We start from the raw sequence: 22,661 nt of genomic DNA, 5'->3' as shown, positions 1-22,661 counted from the left end.
AGACGAGCGCTGGGGCAGGACGAGACGAGCGCTGGGGCAGGATGAGACGAGCGCTGGGGCAGGACGAGACGAGCGCTGGGGCAGGACGAGACGAGCGCCGTCCCGCCGTGCAGCCACCGGGGGAAGAGGCGCCAGCCCCGGGCTGCCTGGCGGGATGCTCCCTGGCACTTAGTCGTCCTTACTGGTTGTGCTTTGCTTTTTACCGTGCCTAGCGTAGCTCATCTGCACAGAACGTGCTACAGGAGTTATTGGGGGGGGAAGTATCCTTGTGATGTGCTAAATCGTCTGTAGAGACCGCGCCGAAAACCAAGTAAGCGCTAAGTCGGGTTTTAACATGCACATCCCAAACCCAAAGGTAATGCATTAACTCCCTATGCCGCCTACAGCGGGACCAGTCACAGTAATTTCAGCTGTTGTACCCAAGCTTTAGTAGGCAGAGTGGAGGGGATCACAGAAGCACTAAGAGAAATGTAAGAAAACCAGAACACCTAGGCTTGTATCTGCTTAAATTATTCTTACACTTCTGCTGTGTATTAGCACATAAAGAAGCTTTTACCTGTTGGTCGTTAATGCAGATGGGATAAGGTCTTTAAATAACTGGAAGTGAAAATGAGTCAGTGGGATGCCTTTAAACATGAGGAACACTCCTGCAGGAAAAGAAAGATTAGCTCACTTGGAAAAACTTAGCTAACTGTAAGGAACATATTTGCACATGAAAGGTAGAGGGTTCTTGCTGCTGTAGTGAACTGTATTTTCAGTGCTCTACAGACACCATCAGAGCCAGAAGATAAGCAGCAGTTCTTAAATTGGGCTTCAAGTATTCAGAGGATTCTGGGAACTGGTCAGTATTTAGTCAATATAAGTAAAATTTTTTTGCTGCTTAATGTGACTGGAAATGAGAAGAGGATCATGGTTAATTTGTGTTTCTATTATCTGTGAATTTATACCTCACAGTTTATGCAGAGCAAATGTCTCTACATAGCTCACTCCTTTCCATGGTTTCAGGATTTCAGTCCTGTGTCTCAGAAGCCACTTGGTGATTTGACCAAAAAAAATACTCAGAGAAAAATAGCAGCTCATGAGGAAAATGAAAGCAGTTGTAGTGGTCCCTATGGGTTTGCAAAGACAGAGGCTGGGCAGACCTTGCAGGCTTGTGGCCTCCCAAGCCATGAAAGACCTGTGATTCTGGCACTGTTAGTCACTTCATACCTCTTGATGTCCAGGGAGCAGTGACAAAAGATGAGACACTGAAATTAATGTTCTCTCATTCATTTAGAGAAATGGTCTTTGATCATTACTTGGACAGGTATCGTGTAAACACATGGGACACAAAACCTCCCTTTACTTAGGTCCATAATACTGAGTTATTTGACATCTTTATATTGTTAATAAACATACACACCTTAGTAACATGTTTTTGCAGTGGAGGAGCTGGCATTCTAGGTGAGGTGGACATCAAAGAGAGGAAGACAAATACTTGGAAACTAAAGAACACAAAACAGGCAGAAACAGAAGGTCCAGAGGAAGAACAATAACATTCAAGTCTTAGACTTGCATGGATGCAGAAACACAGAAGGGTTCCCTTACTGCTTCTACTCACAGGGAGCAGGGAAGAAAGGGTGGGATGAATACAAGAAGAGCTGAATGCCCTTAACCTGCACCACTGGTTGGCCTTCTTGTATCATATTGTCCCCCACTGAATGGAAAGGGTGTGTACTCTATCTATGGATGAAAAGATCTCCAGTAAATGGTGTGAATAGAAACTGTTGAGTTTTTATTGTGAAGCGATGAGCAATACAGGCTGTATGCATGGGCATTGGAATGTCTGTCAGCAGAGGAAGGTCTGGCCCTAAATAAATGGGAGCAGATGAAGAGAGCGAAGAACAGTGGAACAGCAGTACTGCAAAAGGTGGGGAGGTTGTCTCTGAAGAGCAACAGAAACACCACCATAGATTTTAAAATCTACTATTGCATGCACATTCCATGAGCCAGTGTGAGTCCATTCCCACTCCCACCAATTTTACAGGTAGGTGTTGTGCTCACTTCTAATTTACAGTGCTCTAGCCTCAGAAGAGAGTGCTCGTCGTGATTCTTCAGAAATTACTTGAAGACTATCTTCAGTGTGAATTTGACAGGCTCCCAGCAGAGCCTGGAATATTTATTTTCTGTTTTTAGGGACAGCTGTAAAGCTGTAGTCAAGAATTGCTTACGTGATGTTTTAAGAAATGACAGCGAAGCACAATGGCATATTTTGACCTTTGGCATTAGATAAGTAATTGGCAGATTAAGTTAATTTTTACTTAAGCAGGGAGACTTGCTTTTTGCTTGTGAACTCCTGTACCATCATACAAGATTAAACCCCATGGGTATGTTTTAGAAATAGGTTTTTATTGGCTTCTTTTGGCTATTTGATTGCCCCTTCATGTGAAGGAAGACCACGCTTCACTTCTCCATAAACTATGAGAAGTGTATGGTACGTGTGTGTGTGTGTTTGTGTGTGTGTTTGTGTGTGTGTGTGTAAGGAGAGAATTTTTAATTTCATGACCGACATTCTAGTAGTGTTACAAATACTCTGAAAACTCATCCAGAAAACATCTTTGTACTGTGCAGTCGAGCTAGCTTCAAGAGCTTTGCCTCAGTGTAAGTCCTCCAGTGATTTCTCCCTTTTCCTCTGCAGACACTGGGTTATGGGCAAGTCAGAAAGCCAGATGGATATAACTGAAATGAATACTCCAAAACCAAAGAAAAAGCTGCGCTGGAGTGCCCTGGAGATAGGGCTGGCTGTGGTGGTGGTGCTGCTGGCCATTGTGGCCATCACCATGATCATTCTGTATGCAACGTATGACGGTGAGTACACATCCAGTGCCTCTGGAGGTGTGAATACATATGAACTTCCAAGTATTTTAAGAAATCAGGGGAAAATAATTCAATGAATAGAATCCAGTTGTCGGTATATAGTTAGAAAAATTGAAGTTACATTGTATTAAAATGCTGTATTAGAAAAGATTGTGTTGCATGGTAAATATAGCTCTGCTACATAAATATTAAGAAAATAATGAGGTCAGCTCAGAATTATTTGCCCAATAATAGAAAATTGTACCTCAAGCAGTGTATAAAATCAGATGATTAATAGCTACTACATCATAACCGTATTTCATATGTATGTCACTAGACATTATGACACAATTACCTGAAATGTAAAGCTGCATCCACACTTATTGCTGGATGCTGTTACAAAACTGCTTTTTTCCAGGGAGGACTCACTCATTTGTTCACACAAAGTTGTGGTAAACACAAAACATCTGCTTGTTCTGACTTGGCAAACCTTCTGTTTGTAATTAATGCTTCAGTAAGCAAAACCTCTACAAAATACAACACTGCTGAAGAAACTAAACAACAGTGCTTCTTCCATACTCCTGTATATGCATGAAATTCCTGGGTTTTCCTTTTAGAGGCTGTTGCAGCAAGGACTCTTAGTGAGTGTAGTCAAACTGAGAGGTTTGTGGTTCACCAGCCATACCAAAATATTTAAAAATAGTTCAGGGGTAAATACCCTGGTGATTTTTAGAAAAGATAATATAGAGAAGCTAAAATTTCCATTTGGGGTCAAATTAGAATGTTTCCTTACATCAGAAATGCTTTGTTAATTTTAAAGTACTTAGTAACTTCGTTTCAGTGTTTTATTATAGTCTACTTCAATTATGGAATGGAAAAATGCCATTCTGAAATAAAAAATGTTTCTTTCTAAAGTCTCAAAAGGAAACATTTTTGTGTTCCTGTACCTTGTATTTTGCTTAAGAGACTTCAGAATGCATGTCTCAGAATTGTCAATTCCTTTTGTCATTGAAGGGTATTGCTAAATTCAAACTGAGTTTTCAAGTGTCTTCAGTCCTCTTTTCTTCAAATTTCATATTATTTTGCCCATAAGATTTTGAATGACAGGCACTGAATGACCCCAAAGGGATGAAGATGATGGTATTTTTAGAGTCTGATCCTGTAAATATTCACTTAGTGAGTGTAAGGTGCCCATTCTTCTTTATCTTACTGTACACTGCAATTTAATGCAATTCTGAAGTGACTGCCAATGCAAATAAAATTTACTGTAGGTTTTATTATATTTACATTCATTCAAGAATTAAGAATACAACTGTATCCTCTTTTAGATGGGGTCTGCAAGACACCAGACTGTATAAAATCAGGTAAGAATGAAAATTTGTACATTTTAATTAATTTCTATAATTGTAAACAAAATTCCCACTGTGTAAGTTTCCCATGTAACTGCAGCCAGGCACACTGAGGCATGGGATCCGCTAACCAAAATCATTTTTCTTCGCATGTTTCTTCTACAAATGTAAAATCCTGTGATGTGACATTGTCATATCAGTCATCAGGATGTGCCTCCTTTAAGACTTAGAAACAGCCTCAGCACAGAATGCCCCAGCCCTGCACTGCCAGTGTGAGGTCACTGTTACACCTGTGTACCCCTCTAACAGGTCTCTTGAGCATGTTTTTCTGGGAAGCTTCTGAAGTTGGGAGCCTGAACTCCCTCCCTTGGTGTCCCTTTCTGGCAGGCATTCCTCCTCTGCTTTTTCCACCCCTGTAGAATAACTTGGCCACACAGTTCACAAAGCCTGTGGCCCAGTCACAGAGGGTGGAAAGAAATCTAAAATGGGAGCTCAGAACATGGATCATGTCCCAGCACGCACACCGTGACTCTCAGCTCACCAAGCAAACATCTTGCATTTTGTCCAGCCCCAGTGCAGTCCCTTGCTCAGCAACTGCATGTTGTCATCAGCACAGCCTAAATCCTACAGGATTTACTTTGGGTGGTCATCACTGTCTTCTAATTACACTACCAAAGTTTTCCTGCCACCATGAAAGCTCATGCTGTGATTTGAGAAGTAATCGAGTCAGGGATCTACTCGGTCTTTGAAATCTCTGAATATGCTCCTTTTCAGCTAAATAAGCGTATCTGTTACAAAGAAGTTCAGACTGTGTAATGATGAATGAACTCAAAAAGGAACAGCAGTAGGTCTGGAGAAATAAGGCATAATGTAAACTGAAGACCTATCACAAAGTAGTTTAATTAAGCAGAACAGTTTTATTCTTTTATGCTTCCATTACAAGCTTTACCAGCAAGTATTTAGGGAATAAAACATTCTTGCTGATTGTTGGATCCTCAACAAAGAAGTAAAATTGTGAAAGGATCCCAGTAAGGACATTGATGGGGAGAAATGGCAGGCTTACAAACTTACAGAACAGTGAAGAAGGAGCATTTCTAAAAATATAAATTGCCTCAATTCAACAGAGATAATAATGAAACACAAAATGAGGAAAAAAAGGGAGATAGACTAAACTGTCCCAAAATAGAACTGTACAGTGTGGTTCTAATGTCAAACTCTCTTTTAATTTTTCATTAAAAACAGCTTTATTTTATTCACACATTTATCTCATTTACTGATTGTCATCTGCTCCATATTCTACAAGTTGTCTAGTTCAAACATTGAAAGAGTAAATTCTAAAGAAATGGTGAGAATTTAGTCTCAAAACATGTTCAGTGCCAGGGCAGTGCTATAAATGTGCTCTATGGAGGTGTTTTCTGCTGGCAGGAAAATGAGCTCACATAGAGCTCTTGTGTAATCCCCATTCTGCTGCTGCTATATAGGACATGAAAACTGCTCCACTGCAGACAGAGGGACTACTCTGTGAGTAATTACTACTACGTGTGCAGTCTGGAACACATATTTACAACTGGGCAAAAGGCACCTTTTGTATTTTACCAGCTGCTAATCTGCAGTATCCACATACCATCCTGTAGGGTCCTGGGAGGCAACCAGTGTCTCTCATGAAGTTCTGGCTATGGAGCTATACCTCAAGTAAGGCCTGAACAGAGGTGATAGCTGTGATGTCAGACTGGAACACTTCTGACCTCATGATCTGTAGCCTTAATGTGTGTTCCTGCCTAGCAAGGGTCCATTGCCAGAAGCAGCCAAAAATCTGCATAGTCAGTTAGAGTGTCATAGCAAAGAACCTCCCAGCTGGGGTCAGGGAGCCCCCCAGGACATTTGGCTGTGCCAGTCACTGCCCAACTCCCTCTCCACATCCTGCATCTGTCTGTTAAGGACTTAGAATGGATGGAAATGGCCAGTTTGAATTTAAAATTGTTATTTATTCACTCAGCCAGGATTTACGTGTCCCACCATGGTATAATGCCTTCAAGGTAGAAACTGCAGAAGTTTTGGGCCTTCTCCACACTGTGTAAGTGTGGAGTGCATGAAATACAATTAGCAACAGACAGAAGTGCAATGGGGATGCCTTGCACAATGCCTTCAAGGTAGAAACTGCAGAAGTTTTGAGCCTTCTCCACACTTACACAGCCAGTGCATGAAATACAATTAGGAACAGACAGAAGAGCATTGGGGATGCCTTGCACCAGAACTGGCCAATACTGTGACAATTGTTTGCAGTGAATTTCAAAATTTCGCAATAGGTACAAGCCAAGAATGAAGATACTGACAGAATTTACAGTACATTTAAAAGAGCAGCTTCAAATATATGACCAGAAGAAAAAAAAGTAATGAAAATTAAATTGCTATGCACAGGGTAAAACATCAGTAACTGCATGATAATGCTGTCAAAGTTTGTCAAATCCACTGCAATGCAGCACATGAAGATTCCATGGGATTGGTACATTTTCTGAATAGGCTGACATACTCTGCTGATTCTCCTGAGCTAGGACAGCACAGGCTTATGAGGAAGAATAGGGAATTTTGGTATCTCTTCTACCAGTTTCACCTGGGTAAGCATATTCAGTTTCTCTATGTCCTTCCCAGGTCACTGGTTCTTATGTCAGCTTATATTACTTTATTTGTAAGCTATTAAAGCAATAATTGGCAATCAGGAGTGCTACAATAAAATTAATCATTGAAAGTAATTGAGATAAGGCTGTGTGTTCTTTAGAGAGTCAGGAAATCAAATAAACAAGTGAGAATAGGAACAAACACAAACATTCAACAAAACAATACTGAGGACTAATGAGGAGTTTTATCTGTATTTATATGTGTATAAATTAACCTGTATTAGAATTAAAGTAAGAAAATATTCATCAGTCTCACACTTCTTATCTCTAGAGCAAAAATGCCTCCATGCATACTGTCAGGAACTTGCCATAAAGCTCCTTTGGGCACAAGTAGCAACTTAAAAATAACTGTTAATGATTGCTCAGATTTACACAAGATGTAGGTTTCTCCTGAGGTTTAATTTTGGGTATTTTGTTTCATTTAAAAAAAAACACCTAAGTCACAAGTTAGTGGATATGAACCATCTTTTCTTGGTGTCAGAAGGTTTCTCTCTCCTACCAGTACTTTTTGGCTGGGCTGGCACACTCCTCTGAATGATGGGATGTCTGGTCCTGGCTGTTAATCATTTTATTGCTGGATTAACACATGCCAAAATAATCCAAGGGACAGTGTTGCCCTTCAGATGTTGCTCCAGCCTAGCAGAGGTTATCATAAGGATACCCTTAAAACAGGAGAAGTTAGTAAAAATTTGCAATCTTCCTCTTTTACAGCAAATGGATCAAGCTAAGGTAGGAGAAAAGTGCACTACTCAAAACAGTCCCCTTCCCCTAAATGAAACAGGACAAACTAGGCAGAAACAAGTACCAGAGCTGACACAATCACAGAACAGTTGGGGTTGGAAGTGACCTCTGGAGACCACACAGTCCAACGGCCCTGATTAAGGCAGGGTCAACTAGAGAAAGTTGCTCAGGATCTTGTTTGGTCAAGTTAGGTTGTTTTCCAGATGGAGACTTTGCTACCTCCCTGGCAACGCATTCCAGTGTTTGAGCACCCTTATAGTAAGAAGTTTTTTCTTATGTTGAAGAGGATTTATTTTGTTCTTATTTCTGTATGTGCTTATTGCCTCTGGTCCAAGTTTACAGGCAGAGAGGGAATTTCATGCTCTAATTGACTGGACAGTAGGACTGGATACTTGGCTTTCTCAAGAATGGGTCAAAGGGTCAAACCTAGTAAAAACATGACAAAGTGCAGACTCCCTGGCTGTTGGCATGATTCTGTAGCCTTTCAAATTGAAGTCAGCCTGCCACTGGCTCCAAAGGAAAAGAATCACGTGCTGGTCACTGTACCTACTCCTGCAGTGGTTTTTATGCCACTACAGCAGTCTAAAATTGAAAATGCAGGGGTTTGAGGTTGTTTTCATCTTTGAAACACTGGAGCATTGTAAAGCCATCAGATGTTGGGCTAAAATACAACACTCCTAAGCCAGTTGAAGATTGCTATAAAAATGAGGCAGGGGATGGCGAGGAGGCAAGTCAGCATAAATACCAGCCTGTCTGTCCACCCCTTCTTTCCACCAGTAGATGTGGAAATACTGAAAGTAATGGAGAAAAAACTATAAATATTTGACTCACCCATGTGGGAGGAATGAACACTTGAAATCACAAGCCTTAGCATTTACTAAAAATAATGTCTGAAAAATGGGAAGGATATTTAGTATCCTGGGAAATTCAGAGGTATCACTAGCTCTTGTTTGGCTCCTAGGATCTCTCCTCTCTGTGAGAGACTTTGTGCTAGCACACAAGTGACAAAAGCAGTCTAGGTGGAAGAGGAATAAAAACAAGAAAAAGCACAGAAGGTTTGTGAACAGCAGCTGGGAAACTCATTAAGGAATCAGATTTTGGTAGAGGATCCCATGTCAGGACAGTAACTGGTTAGTCTTTGACAAGTCACTCCAAGAGGGTCAACTCACAAAGCCAAATAGACAAAGTCAAATTTGACAAGCCACAGCAAGAGGCATTATCAGTTCTAGAGTAAAATGTGGAATAAGTCTAAAAAAATCCATGTAGGTTCAGGAAAGTACTGATAGGAAAACGTTCTTGACAAGAATTTATACAGCACAACAAAGTCACTATTGAAACAGACTGGATTCAGCTGAGCCTACATCACACTTAATTACTTAAATTGTATTACGCAGGATACTTAACCTCTGATATGTCATGTGCTTTTAATGTTTCTCCATGTTTCAATACAAAGAAGTGTAAGTCAGTAAACGAAACATCTTACATTTAATTTAAAACCAACCAAGCACTCACATGGGGCAGGAACATCAGTCACTTTACCTATCAGTAAACACAGGCAACAGAAAAAGATTTGTGTTCTGGGCAGTAAAGGCCCAGTTGTTCACTGAACAGTACTTAGTTGGGGCTAGAGCATTCAAGTAGGCTTGAGCCTATTCTAAACTAAATATATATATTACTTCCCTCTTGGAAGCAAACAAATGTATCAATGTATTTCCTCTAAAGACTCTTGATGCCTTGATGTGTCTCGCATTACAGCAGCCCGAATCCTGCAGAACATGGACAGCACTGCAGAGCCCTGCAATGATTTCTACCAATATGCCTGTGGGGGGTGGCTGAAGAGGAACGTCATTCCAGAAACCAGCTCCCGTTATAGTAACTTTGACATTTTAAGAGATGAACTAGAGGTTGTTTTAAAAGGTCAGTGGAGTTTATGTTTGTGGACTATATAAAGTTTCTCCTTTGGCTTACGTGTTATCCTAATAAGATGCAGTTGACTAGCAAAGTAAAATACTAACAAGTGTTTCAGTTTCTTTGTGTTTGGTTCAGGTCAAATCTACCGCAAACTGTTCTCCTGGAGAATGCTGAGGAAGCTGTGCTGTTGTGTCTGACACTGGAGCAGGGCTGCCCAGACTTCAGCACCTTTCCAATTAAATACCAGCTATTCAGCTATATTTGGTGTCTGTGTGTTGCAGATGTCCTGGACACACCAAGCAGCAATGACATAACAGCAGTGCAGAAGGCAAAAACTCTTTACAGATCATGCATAAATGAAAGTAAGTGTCTCCTGAATTTATTGCATGTGGGATACATAAATATAATCCACAGAATCCCATCTTCACAGTCAGCAATACCTATATCCTCCCAATTTCTCTGCATAAATTGTCAGAAAGTCTCTGTGAAAACTAAAATGTGCAATTTCTATAAAGTCAGGTAAGAATGCCAATAATAAAATCAGTATCATGTCTCCTGTTTTACTAGCTTTTCTATTTTAAGTAACACTACATTACTCTTCAGTTACAGGTTTGCTGCAGCTATTTAAACTCAAATTCTTCTCATTACATGGGAGTTAACTTCTTTTGTAGAAATTATCAGGGCTGAGGTGCAAAATAACTGGCATACCAGCCTTCTGGAGAGACAAGGATATAATTTATTTCAAGAATTTGAGCTCGATGCTGCCACTAGAATGAGGAGCTGTAAAACAGTGAGCAGTGCTTCCAAATGGTGTTTCTGTACTTTCTGTAATGTTATTAATACTTTTCAAAACTACTACTTCAAGCTGTTTGCAGAGTGAAAACACAACAGATCTTCAATGTCACAATGGTCACAAGGGTTTCACATATGCTGTTTGCAGTCATGACTGAAACATGTTTTTTAAATTAAATGTTAAAGAACAATGTAAAAATACGACGGAGGATACTTCTGTTGTGGTGGTGGTGAAGATATATTTCTCAGCTTCATTATTCTGAACTCACTTTGATAGTGTAACATTTCTGTGTTTTAAAATGTCATGGTAACTAATTTTATTTTTTTCCAAAAGCTGCCATTGATGGCAGAGGTGGACAGCCTTTAATCAGTTTATTGCCAAATGTATCTGACTGGCCTGTAGCAACAGCTAACTGGGATTCTTCCTATGGTAAGATAATCTGTGTTTATTGCCTTTTACAGCTGAAATTTCTAAATTATTGTATTTTTCATTGCTTACCAAAAATAGAGACAGAGTATACCTTTCATTTGCTTAGGTGCTGCCTGGACAGCTGAGACAGCTATTGCACAGCTGAATTCCAGATATGGAAAAAAGGTCCTTATTAATTTTTTTGTTGGCACAGATGATAAAAATTCCACAGCCCACATCATTCATGTAAGTCTCCTTGGGTGGTATTGTCTTGTTGATCATAAAAATGCAGGAAAATAACCTAACGCATAGACAGAAATGTTAATCAGGAGAAACATCAGTGATTTAAATATTACCAGAGTATGTTGTCAATGAGTCTGTGAATCTATGTAGTTTTCAAACCTAAATTATCAGTTTCAGGGTGTACTGTCCATTGTCTGAGTTAACATCTTTATTCTGTGCACTCATATGCTGTTACTTTCAGTGAGGTGAAAATAACAAGACCCAACTTATGTGTACACTGGGCAGAAGACAGACACGATCTACTTATATATGCATGCAAGCAATTAAGTAAACATGATTTCCTTACAATGTAACTTGGGCAGAAAGCTCTGTCACTGAAAACCTGGGCTGAGGTCCCAAGGGCAGGAAGCTCCCATGAGGGGAGCTGTTTTTACATGGCATTCAGATGCCAAAGCGCTAAGGGGACCTGCAGGCAGCTGGCACAGACATGGAAGTGGCTGAGGACATTTGCATAAGGAGAGTGCCCTGCCTGTAAATATAGGAGGATCTCTGGAAATGGAGAATCCAGAGGATGACAGTGCTACCTATGGTGACTCTTCACCAGTTACTCCTGAGATGCAGCAGGTACAAGAGCACAGGTCCAAGTCAGTGGGTGGATGGATCCTTGACTCTACTGCATGTATCAATTTCAAAGACACAGCAGCAGCCTTGCCAGGTACTGTGTTGTCTCCTGTATAGCCACAGTTTTCACACTGGTTACACACAGCATGACTTGTTCAGCAACAGGAAAAAGGAGACTGAAAAGACAGACAAAAAGTGTAAGCGGAGTGAAAAGAATTAAAAGAGGGGAATAGGATGAGAGATAAAGTCCCCTTTGGCAAGGAGGTAATTTGGCAAGAGGGAAGCATCAGCAACCTCTATGTGAGCAAATAAGAGTAGAATGCTATGCCTGTTTGTCATTAAGCACCTTTTCATTTTCATTTGAATCCCTAGATTGATCAACCTGGGCTTGGTCTGCCTTCCCGTGACTACTATGAATGCACTGGTGCATACAAAGAGGTAAGATGAAGCTGCCAGCTCACTGGCTACATTTCAGAACTTGGAGCCTATCTTTTCAAGTCAGACATATCCTTAAGGGTAGGGACAGGCAAAGAGCAGGAGCAGCACTTCCCCAAAGAGATTTGAGTACTGCCTCTGGGGAACATCACTGGGAGAACTGGTGAATAACGATAAGCATTTAAACAAGGTTGCTCTGCAGGGGAGAACAGCATGTGTGACAGACTGGAGAAAGAAATCTAACATGGGTGGGTGTGCAAGAAGAGAGAGCCAAGAAGGAAACAAAGATACAGAGAAATGAGATTAAGGGCAAGCAGAAATTAGTTAGCTGAGAATGGGAGGGAGGTAACAAGTCTCCTGAAGATGAGGTGTTATTATATTACACCATGAATGTTAGTGACCTAGTTTGATCCTCCTGGCTGCACTGGGAGCCCAGTATGTACCAATTGTCTCTTCACTGGATGGAAAGACTACACATCCTCTGGCATCACTATACCCCAGACATCCCAGCCTATCTCCCTCCCTGTTTCCCCTTCCCTTCTCTTCCATTCCTTCTGTAATCACTGACCACATATGTGTGAGGAAAGTAGCAGCTTTTCCACACAATTCCTGCATGATTATGGAAGTCAGAAGAGGAACAGCTACTTGACTTCTTAGGACCTACTGGAAGGAAATAAATAAACATGAAGAAACTTTAGCTTTGTTACACAGCTTCTGCCAGGCTTCACAGCTGAATCAGGAGGTCCCTCATAACTGTCAAAGTTGTATTAAGACAGAATATGAGTGCTTATGGATCAGCCCTGTTCTGTCTCTACAAAAAAACCCGCCATTTTTAAACTAGGATCAACTGGCATCGATTGGCAAGTGTTGTGGTTGTCAGTGGAGTCCAGGTGAGCTACTCGTCTCACTATTAGGCTTAGAAAGAAAAAAAAGAACCATTCAGAACCAAAACCACACTTTTCTGCATGAAACATCTGAAAAAATCACAGTCCTCTAAGACAACTGCTGAATGAAAATGCAGCAGCTAAAGTATGTGAAACCATAGAAATGGCTTCAGATACCTAAAATCTCATTTGGTCTCCTTTAATTAATATTTAGTTATTATTTATATGCATTTTCATTAACCTGTTAGCACTCACACTCTGTATTCCTTGTTACTAATCTTGGATGTGCTTTAAATCCTTGAGAGCTGAAGTGTATGGATTTGCTGGAGTCATGTGGTAGCTGGAATTGCCACTGCAGTAACCTTTAATTAGCCAGTTTTCTCCTGTGTCATTAAATGCAGAAGCAATGAGAAAGCATGCTAAACATTTTGGATTTGTAGGGATTTTGCTGACATACAAACAGTTAATGATCTAATACTCACTACATTTAATTACAGGCCATATGCTAGTAAAGATAATCATTACCCTATTAACTGTTCAGTTACATTTTTACCACGTGTGAGGGGCTCAAAGGAGCTGGTTCATCTATCCCAGTTTGCTCCCTTCCTTGTCCTATACCCACTGCAGCATTACATTCAATTCCCATTCTTATCTCTGACCTACCTGAATTTACCACACTGCTTGCCACTGCTGGGACATAGAGGAGGAAGTCTTTTCATAGCCCAGACATTTATCACTGAGAGGCAGATTAATTCTTACAAGCATGAATACTTCAAGTGAGAGACGTTCCTCCTTTCAGTCCTGGACATGGAGAGCAGTCTCTGCTTGGCCCTGCCTGCTGCTGTGTCACCCTACTCTTTGAGCTCCATGCAGCAGAAGAGATACCAACCTCCTGTACTTTAACCTCTGGCTTCCTCAGGACTTCCCACCACAAAGCTGCAAGTGGAATCTGTGAACTAGTTATTTTAAAAATCTTTTTCTCTTGTGAGATACATGACTCCTCTGCTCATACAGGAGTTACTCTAACATGTAAGCTCCTACTAAAATACCTGACAGTTTTTTACAGTCCACCTGAAATGAGCTGACTTGGTTCTTTGCTACCTGACCACACAGTCATCTGCAGTTCAGGCCCAAATAAAAGTCCATTGATTGGTCTGTTGACTCACTGGTTGGGGTAATGTCTGTATTGAATTTTTATAAATTGCATGTGGATATTGTAAAATGGTATTTACAGGCTTGGTGTGCACTCTCTTTGTGAGTTGTTGTAGCTGTCAGTGGTTTCATGGGCTTTTCTCTTTCTGATAAAATAATCCATCCTGATTTAAAATAACACAGTCCAGTCCTTCCAGGTGCTGTGAGGCACCTGTCTTTTTGAAGGGGCTGTTGGAGCTTTTCAGGAGCTACTCAGGGTTTACCAGGGCATATTTCTACCAAGAAAGTTGATGATATGTATGCCTTATTAATCCTAGGGTTCATCACTGATTTAGCAGGTAATGCTATTTTGCATAAAACAGATGCATTATTAGTTGGCCAATATTATGTATTATTACTTTATTTTAAAAGCACACAAAACCCAGCATTTTTTGAGAAGCTGTGAGTGTGGCTTATCAAAGAGGAATTCAAATAATATTAAGTTCCATAAAATATGAGATGTGTAGATATATGATAGTGTAACACATAAGAATGGAAATATACTTCCATATTTCCATTCTTATCCTTGGTGAGTTCTGATCTGTTAAATTTAATGTATATACTATATTGTCTGGAGTGTGTCTGGCTCTACTAAATTTAGATGCAGCAACATGACTGCTAAATGTTCCAAGAAGCAATAGAGGAGGGACTCTGCTTCTGGGAGTAATTTTCCCACAATGCTAATTCAACACAGTCCATCAGCATTTCTCTCAGTTTTATGTTTCTGGGAACATTGCTCTTTGGAAGTGGTATTTTGGGGAGTTGTAATTAAAGGGAGGTAGAAAAAACAAGGGTGATGGTTTAAATATGGATGTCTAAATGTCTCATTTTAAATAATGAAAACACAGAGCAGTAGTTGAGACTGTTTAGCTTTGAACAGTGCTACAAATTATACAGCAATTTTCCATGAGAGAATTTTCAAAGTGAATTTCTGTTTGTCATCTAACTGTATTTCAGAATAAATGACTATTAAACTGTTTAAGAAAGGGATTAAGAACTGTAGTTCACAAAAATGAATATGAAATCTTAATCTATACTTTGAAGCATTTCGTTTTTAAAATGTTTGTATTTTTTCCCACAGGCATGTTCTGCCTATGTTGATTTCATGATTTCTGTAGCTAAACTAATCCTACAAGAAAGAAATATTCCTGTCAATGAGAGCAGGATTTCTGAAGAAATGAAGAGAGTTATGGACCTGGAGAAAGAGATTGCCAATGTAAGAAAAATACTTTAAAAGCATCCTTTAAATAACTGACTCTCTTCTTAATACCTAAGAAAGCTAACTGTAAACTGTTACTTGCTAATGTTATTTTGTGGGACCAAAGCTGACCAAAAATGTTTGGGGCCTGGAACACCTAAGAGGAACACACAGTAAGGCAGACATGCCTTCTAACTAGCAGGGGAAAATATTTGAGTTAGCTGTTTTCCAAATAGCAAAATGTTTTATCCTAATCTTCAGGAGATGAAAGAGAGACTTGGTTTCTGTTTAGTCTGGTTTAGAAAGTGAGTGTTAGGAGACACTTTCAGGCCTTTTCTCCCTTTGTCCTTTTTCCCCATTATCCCCTGGTTAGTTATCAGAGCAGCAGATTCCCAACCCCTGGCCTGCCGTGCGACACAAAGTGATGTTTGTCCCACACAATGCTGATTGTTCCAAGTGCATTTTTAGCTAAACATTGTTCTCCATTAAAGTATGGCTTGGAGAAATAGCTAGAATTTGAACTTGCACAGATAAAAACTAATGGAGATTAGAGTATTCATGAACAAAAGCATAGGTTGTGATTATTAAATGTTTCAGAGGGACCTGAAGCTGAGGATGACTGTAAAACAAGCCAAATACAAACCTAGCTTCAGCTGTTTTTCAGGTTACATTGATAGGAAGGGCACATGTTTGGCAGAGGAAAACCTTTCTCCCCCATTTGTATAAACTAAAACCATCTGATTTTGATTGTCTTTATATTTTGCTGAGAAACACACCTCCGGGCTTAGATGGAAAAATATTACAAGAAAAGGAATGAGTTGGAGAAAGACTTGAAGGGGAGTACAAAAGGAAACCCCAACTGCAGTGTCTCTACAGCAGCTGGTGCTGTTGGAGGGCACAGGTGGTGGTGGGTGAGCTGCTGCTGCCTCTTTTCAGTGGCTGTCATCAGAACTCAGCACCAGCCTGAATGTTGCTGGAAGAGAGCTGGCATTGTGCTCTTGGGACTTTGTTAAAGAAAACACGGAAAAAAATGCTGAATGCACAATAGATTAGGAAAGACAAAGCAAAAGAGAGAGCTTTAAAAAAAAAAAAAGGATAGAGAGATAAAAACAGACTTGGCATGACTGATTTTTCAAAGCAGTTTAAATGGGTGAAATCTACTATTCTCACTCCTGATGGAGTTAAGAGTACTTGAGGCAGCAGTGATGTAGGTTCTCTCAGGAATTACTCTTATGGATCACAAGTTCACTATTTTCTTGTAGTTGTTTGTGTACCTGCATTTTCTCTCTTTGCCATCAAAAAAAAGTGAAAGTTAACAGGGGATGGAATATGAGGGGAGCAAGTACTGCTGCTGTCCCAAGGTACTTCTGCATGAGAACAAAGGCATGAAAGAGGATACAGGAATGGACTTCAGAAACCTGCAGAGGCATCCTAGCAAGGGACACACTGATGCTTGGGGAAAACTAGGGGGATATCCAGGAAAGTATTCAGAGACCAAGGGAGGAGTCACCATTCAGTGTTGGTTTTGTCTCATTCTCCACTGTCCACATCCTAATTCCAAGACCTTCCTGCTGACATTTGCTGTCCAGAGACTCCAGTGATTAACTTGCCCCATAAAGCACCACCACAGACCCAGTTCTCTGGCAGCTAGGCAGTTTTATTGCCTGCAAGAAAGGCCTAATTTAGTTGTGCCATGAAGGTGTGAATGTCCACACAGTTCTAACACACTGGTACCAAACCACCTTTCCTGGGCTAACACAAAGCTCACCGAGTTCTGACTGTTTCTGTACCATGGCTCCAGCAAGAATGCATGGACAGCCCCTGCATCCTGATTAGAATGGTCACACTGCATTCCTACTACTCACCCTGTACTCAATAAATTCAGCTCCTTTATTCCCTTCTCCCAAAATTTTACACCTTGCATCCTCCCATGAACATCATCAGCACATTTCTGTATTGAGTGTATCTGTTGGTTCCAGTCTGAGCTCCTGCACAGCCTGAGCTGTTGATGCTATAACACAAAATAAATCCCAAAAAGTAAAGCTCCATTTTGCTGTCAGAAATTTAGTTCAATTACTCTATCCTTTTCTATACTTCTTATCTGTAAAATGCTGTCCATATTTACATGTAAGGTACTTTACAGTTAATACAAACTTACAGTAATGCATTAAGCCAGGAAGACTTTTTCTTTCTACATCCACTTACCAAAATTCCTGTGAACTGACTCAGTGTACTTTGTAGTTTTCTCACTATTAACTTTTAATTATTATTCTCATTATTAACTAGGCAACAACAAAATCCGAAGACAGAAATGACCCACTTCTGCTGTACAATAAAATGACTTTGGCCCAGCTCCAAAACAACTTCTCATTGGAAATTGATCATAAAGTGAGTGAACAATACTCTGATATTTTAACCTCTAGTTTATGACTGATGAGATGAAACAATGAGACTGACAATTGTTTCTTTTCAAGACCTTTCTTGAGTTTACATGTATTTGAAATTGAACAGGATACCTGACATGAACACTGGAGTACCTAAACATGTGATGACACTAAACTATATATAGAGGACTGTGCTTTTGTACCCACTGTTCTTCCTAACTTGAAGGCAGATCTTGCCCCTCTGTTTCAACATAATTAGATGGAAAAGGACAAAGGAAAAAAAATATCATGAGCTTGACTTGTGATGGATTTGGGATCATAAATCTTGCAAAGCTCGTACTTGCACAACCCTTGCTGGAAATCAGGTGCATCCTTTGCAGACTACAAATAATTGCCCTTCCTATAATTACCACAGCAGCTCCAGAGGGCCCAGAACAAGAGTTAGGATGGCAGCCACCAACTGATTCAAATACATTGCAGTGTGACTATTTAGGCCCTCTCTGTTTATCACAAGTTCAGAACAAAAAGTCCTGTTTGTCCTGCATTCCCTCTGTAAGATGGGCTCCCAAAGCAAGCAGAGAGGAGCCCAGGAAGTCACGTCTATGACTCAGGAAAATTCTCCCCACTCCTCCCACTGCAGCTCCCCAAGGATGTCTGAGCTCTGCCTCTTCTCTTACCCTGAGCCATGTGCCATTTGTGCAGTATAACCTTTAATTCCTGGCACCACGGAGTCCAGCTGAAGAGCAGCCAAAGGCTCCTCAGGAACACCATGTCTGACCAGACCTGGGGCGTTTTTATCTTAAATGCCTTCTGCCTCAGCACCTGGCACAGCAGGCAGGCAGGGAAGCACTGTGGGCTGAGTGGCAGGGAGCACCATGGAGTCTTTTGAGGCCAGTGAGGTACTCTGAAATACTATTATTCCTACTACAATTTCCTAATCATGGTTATTGTTATTGACTTGAATTCTTCATCCTGAAATTATGTGACAGTTCACTTCTGCCTGGCTTAATTTGCTTCATTATTTACCTTCTCCCACAGGTCTTAGTTGAACAGTTGCCATTACATTTGTCAGAATGTCAGAAACTAACTTCTCCTGTCACTGAATGGTATTGCCCTGGTTATTTTTAGTTCCTGGGGAGTGCAACTGATCAGCAATAATCATCTGCTCTAAATTTATTAAAAAAATGTTCAAAAGACACATGATGGGAGTTAGTAGTGTTGTTGTAATGGTCTAAGGATAGAACAGCAATTATTCCTAAGATTAGCTTGAAGTCTGCTTCTTCAAATCTGAAGTGATTCTGTTCCTGAAAGATTATCTGCTCTCCTCAGTCACATTAGTTTGTCTGATGAATAAAAGTTTCCTCTCAAAAGATACAGACTGGGAAGAATCACCAATACTTTTCAAAGTAATAGACATAACAAAAAAAAAATTAAATAAAATATGTTCCAAAAAGTAGAAAGATTATTTGTTTTTCTTACATGTAACATCTTCCTTTTCATTACTCACGTGACAAATGAACAGATTACTTAAAATGTAATTTCTGCTTTTCCAGACTAAAAGAGTCATAACATTTTTTTACTGTATTACTTTTAAATCAAAATGTCTCAACCCTCTCTGCTAAATACCACCCTATTTCAAAATGTAATTTTAGAGCACAGAGGATAAAAATTACCTCAGATCAGTTACTACAATGATGACTCCATTTGCAAGTAGTGCAGGAAAACCAAAAGCAGATCATGGGTGTTATGCAAACATATTTAAACTGGAAAAAACAGCTAAATACTGTTTCTTTATGATTTAACCATGTAATAATGCTTATTGATTTTTCCAGGTATTCAACTGGTCAAAATTCATAAATGATATAATGGCAACTGTACAAATTAACATTGATAACACCGAACATGTTGTTGTTTATGATCCAGAATACCTTATCAAGCTGAAGTCTATCCTTAATAAATATACTCCCAGGTAGGTATGTTAGGTATTTTTGTAATTTGCACTTTTATTGCCAGTAAACTTAAAAAGCCTAAAAACATTACAAGCTTATTCTTCTCTTAAACAGAGACCTTCAAAATTACATGATCTGGCGATTCATAATGGATCTTGTGAACAGCCTAAGCCGTAACTACAAGGACACAAGGAATGCTTTTCGTAAGGTGAAGACATTTATCTCCTTTGAAGTTTTGTAAAGGTGGCTTTTATGAACCACAAAAGAGAATTTTTTAATGTAGCTGTAGTGTACAAAAATTACATGTATTTTGAATTTTGCACACAAAAGCTGGATGTGTTTGCTGAAGCTTCTGCTGGGGTGCACACATAATGTATGAGATACATGCCTGGCAGCTGTTGCAAAGCACTGTTCTGGTGCTCAGCCTCTGTGTTTTTCTGAATCTAAATTAATCCCCATTTTGTTAACAGAACAGTGCCATTTCTTTGGAAATGATTACTCAACAGTTCTGATTGACATGTTACCAGCTCCAGCATCCAAAGTAATACATTCCAAGTCAAACATCTTCACACTAGTTTAATACAGCTACTGGAACTGTATCCTCAGGATACAATTAGTCCCACTGAAGAAACACATCAGTTTCTTTTTTCCCCAAGATTTATTTAAATAGAAAAAAAATACATTCCCTACAATGTTGTTGCTGAGAATTTATGCCCCACGAGATCAGGTGTCATTTCAGATGCATCAGCACTGTACACATATGAATCCACAGTAATGCACTTATGCTTTTTTTTTACTAATAAGCAGGTTAGTTTTCAAAAGACCCTTCCTATGTCCCTAATTCTTTAGGGTGAAAAGAAACAGTAATTTTCCTACTAATTCAGTTCAATGTTACAGAGCTTTTAAGACCAAAAGTCTTAAGACCTGTACCTCTGAAGAGATGGGTAGCTGCTTCATTATGGAGTATAAAACTTCATTATAGGACATGATTGCAAAGAATTGCCCTATAATGACACTGCCTGTTATATTACCTGCATTCAGGTGTCATACCATTATAATATCCACTCAGCTTTATCACATTTTTATACAATATCATGACAAAATCCTTGCATACTTTGCAGCAACATCCCATCGAGTAAACTGTCTTCTGCTTTGCAAGCTCCCAGAGGTGGGGGCTCTAACAGAAGCAGCTGCTGCTTGGGAGGAAAACACAATCTACCACTGAAGAAATTAATTTGCTGCATAATCACAAAAGCCCTGTCAGATCTGGACCTGCAATGCACATCTCTGTGACAGCCAAAGTTTTGTGTTAGGGTATTCCTCTTTAACCTCTCCCATTCTCAGCTTTTAGAGTAGTTTTCTGTTCTCCACCTTTCACATTTTGGAAGGATAAAGAATATTGTTAATGATTCTTGTATTTCCTCAGCCTGTGACTGATGTTCCCATCACAGAGCAAGTCCACTTAACTGTTACAAACGCGAAATAAATGCATGTATTTAAGGTTAACTAGGTTCCTTCGCCAGTCAGTCAGTCAGTCACTCTTCTCCTTCATCTTCTGCAGGCCCAGATGTCCCTGGTTTACCCAGTGTTTATGTTTCACAGGCACTTTATGGCACAACATCAGAAACAGCTGTTTGGCGTCGCTGTGCAAACTATGTCAACGGCAACATGGAGAATGCAGTGGGACGACTCTATGTGGAAGAAGCATTTGCTGGAGACAGTAAACATGTGGTAAAGCTTTTAGCAAACAGCCTGTGTACCATCTAAGTGTCACTTCATCGTCACCATGCAGTTCTTTACACAGCTTTGATTACACTTTTTATTAACCTGCACTTTCTAGACAAGCCAGCCTGCAGATGTGTTTCTCCGCCAGTGTACACGGAGGAGTGACAAGGGTGTAGGTGCTGGGAGACTCATTCCTCTGCACCTAAGAACTTCTGCATTACTTGTCTCAAGCTGGCTTGCTTTCCAGGCCAATGACCACAGTGTGAAGTAATGTGTGCACACTGGAGGGAGAGAGGCAGCTGCCTGCTCCCCCTGTGCTGTGCGCCAGGCTTAGCCCAAAGCACCACACAAGCGATGGGCCGTGCCGAGCCAACCCACATGGCCAAGGAGCAGCACCTCAACAGTGAGGAGGCAGCTCTGAGAATGACACTAGCTCACAAACTGACAACCTGGGGCACAGGGACAGTCTGTTATTTCTGTCTTCAGTCACACAGAAACTTGATGGAAATTAACCTTAGTTAAACCTCAGTTTCTTCCTATCCCTCCTACCGTAATCCCAGTTTAAGATGCACCATTTTTTGTGGTGGACACACACACAATAATTTGATCAGATGCTCTGTATCAAGTGCGTGGGTGCCTGACAAATTTGTAGCCTGAGCAACTCTAAATTGCCTTGCCCTGTGAGCTCATGTTCATTCCCTTACCTCTCACAGGACAGGTTAAAACTGCTGCTTAACTTGAGCTCCAGATTTTGAGTGTGGCCTGTGAACAGCATAAGCTTAAGCAACTAGTGCAGGAAAAACAAGTCTGTAGTTAGAAAACTATAGCTGTGGAAAAATAACTGGATCATTTTATGTGGATTTGTAACATACTGGTGTTTTTTCCAAGGTAGAGGAAATGATTGCAGATATACGTGAGGTTTTTATAAACACTTTAGATGAACTTACCTGGATGGATGCAGAAACCAAAAAGAAAGCAGAGCAAAAAGTAAGTTAAATCTTAAATACTGGTAATGTGTATTTCTATAAAAATCAGTATTTCAGTTGTTCTTCCTGAAGAAGGTAAGCAGCAGTATCTATCACTGTTTTATATAGACAAACCCACAAACAGGCACAGCAGCTCACAGGCTTCCTAAGTCAGATCCAGATGCCATGGGAAGGGGCCTCTGTGTGGCTGAGTAGACAAAATAGCAGGAAACCATGGACAAGATTAAGACCTTCCAAGAAAACCAGTGATTAACGGGCTAGATGATTAATACGTACAGGAAAGTAATACTGAAAATGAGAAGGAATGATTTATGATGAATTGCCCAGCTATTA

General features: G+C 40.2%; 1 protein-coding gene across 2 annotated transcripts in view; it reads left to right on the top strand.

The window, feature by feature from the left end:
* Positions 1 to 2,684: 2,684 nt before the first annotated feature.
* MME (membrane metallo-endopeptidase) overlaps positions 2,685 to 22,661 on the top strand; it is a 35,083-nt gene continuing 15,106 nt past the window's right edge. Inside the window, exons 1-13 of one of the 2 annotated variants that reach the window (XM_010004711.1) lie at positions 2,685 to 2,847; positions 4,164 to 4,199; positions 9,356 to 9,517; positions 9,793 to 9,873; positions 10,638 to 10,733; positions 10,840 to 10,958; positions 11,949 to 12,014; positions 15,168 to 15,302; positions 17,571 to 17,672; positions 19,501 to 19,637; positions 19,732 to 19,825; positions 21,220 to 21,348; positions 22,231 to 22,329. In XM_010004711.1, coding sequence (XP_010003013.1) covers positions 2,688 to 2,847; positions 4,164 to 4,199; positions 9,356 to 9,517; positions 9,793 to 9,873; positions 10,638 to 10,733; positions 10,840 to 10,958; positions 11,949 to 12,014; positions 15,168 to 15,302; positions 17,571 to 17,672; positions 19,501 to 19,637; positions 19,732 to 19,825; positions 21,220 to 21,348; positions 22,231 to 22,329 — 1,416 coding nt within the window. In that variant the 5' untranslated portion in view covers positions 2,685 to 2,687. Of the gene's footprint in view, positions 2,875 to 4,163; positions 4,200 to 9,355; positions 9,518 to 9,792; positions 9,874 to 10,637; positions 10,734 to 10,839; positions 10,959 to 11,948; positions 12,015 to 15,167; positions 15,303 to 17,570; positions 17,673 to 19,500; positions 19,638 to 19,731; positions 19,826 to 21,219; positions 21,349 to 22,230; positions 22,330 to 22,661 lie in introns of both variants that reach the window. The other variant, XM_010004710.1, reaches the window with a different exon arrangement.

This window comes from Chaetura pelagica, unplaced genomic scaffold, assembly GCF_000747805.2.
Source record: "Chaetura pelagica isolate M959 unplaced genomic scaffold, ChaPel_1.0 scaffold829, whole genome shotgun sequence".
In the NCBI taxonomy this organism is placed as follows: Eukaryota; Metazoa; Chordata; class Aves; order Apodiformes; family Apodidae; genus Chaetura; species Chaetura pelagica.
Note: the sequence above shows the minus strand (reverse complement) of the source record. Positions and strands in the feature narration are given on the sequence as shown.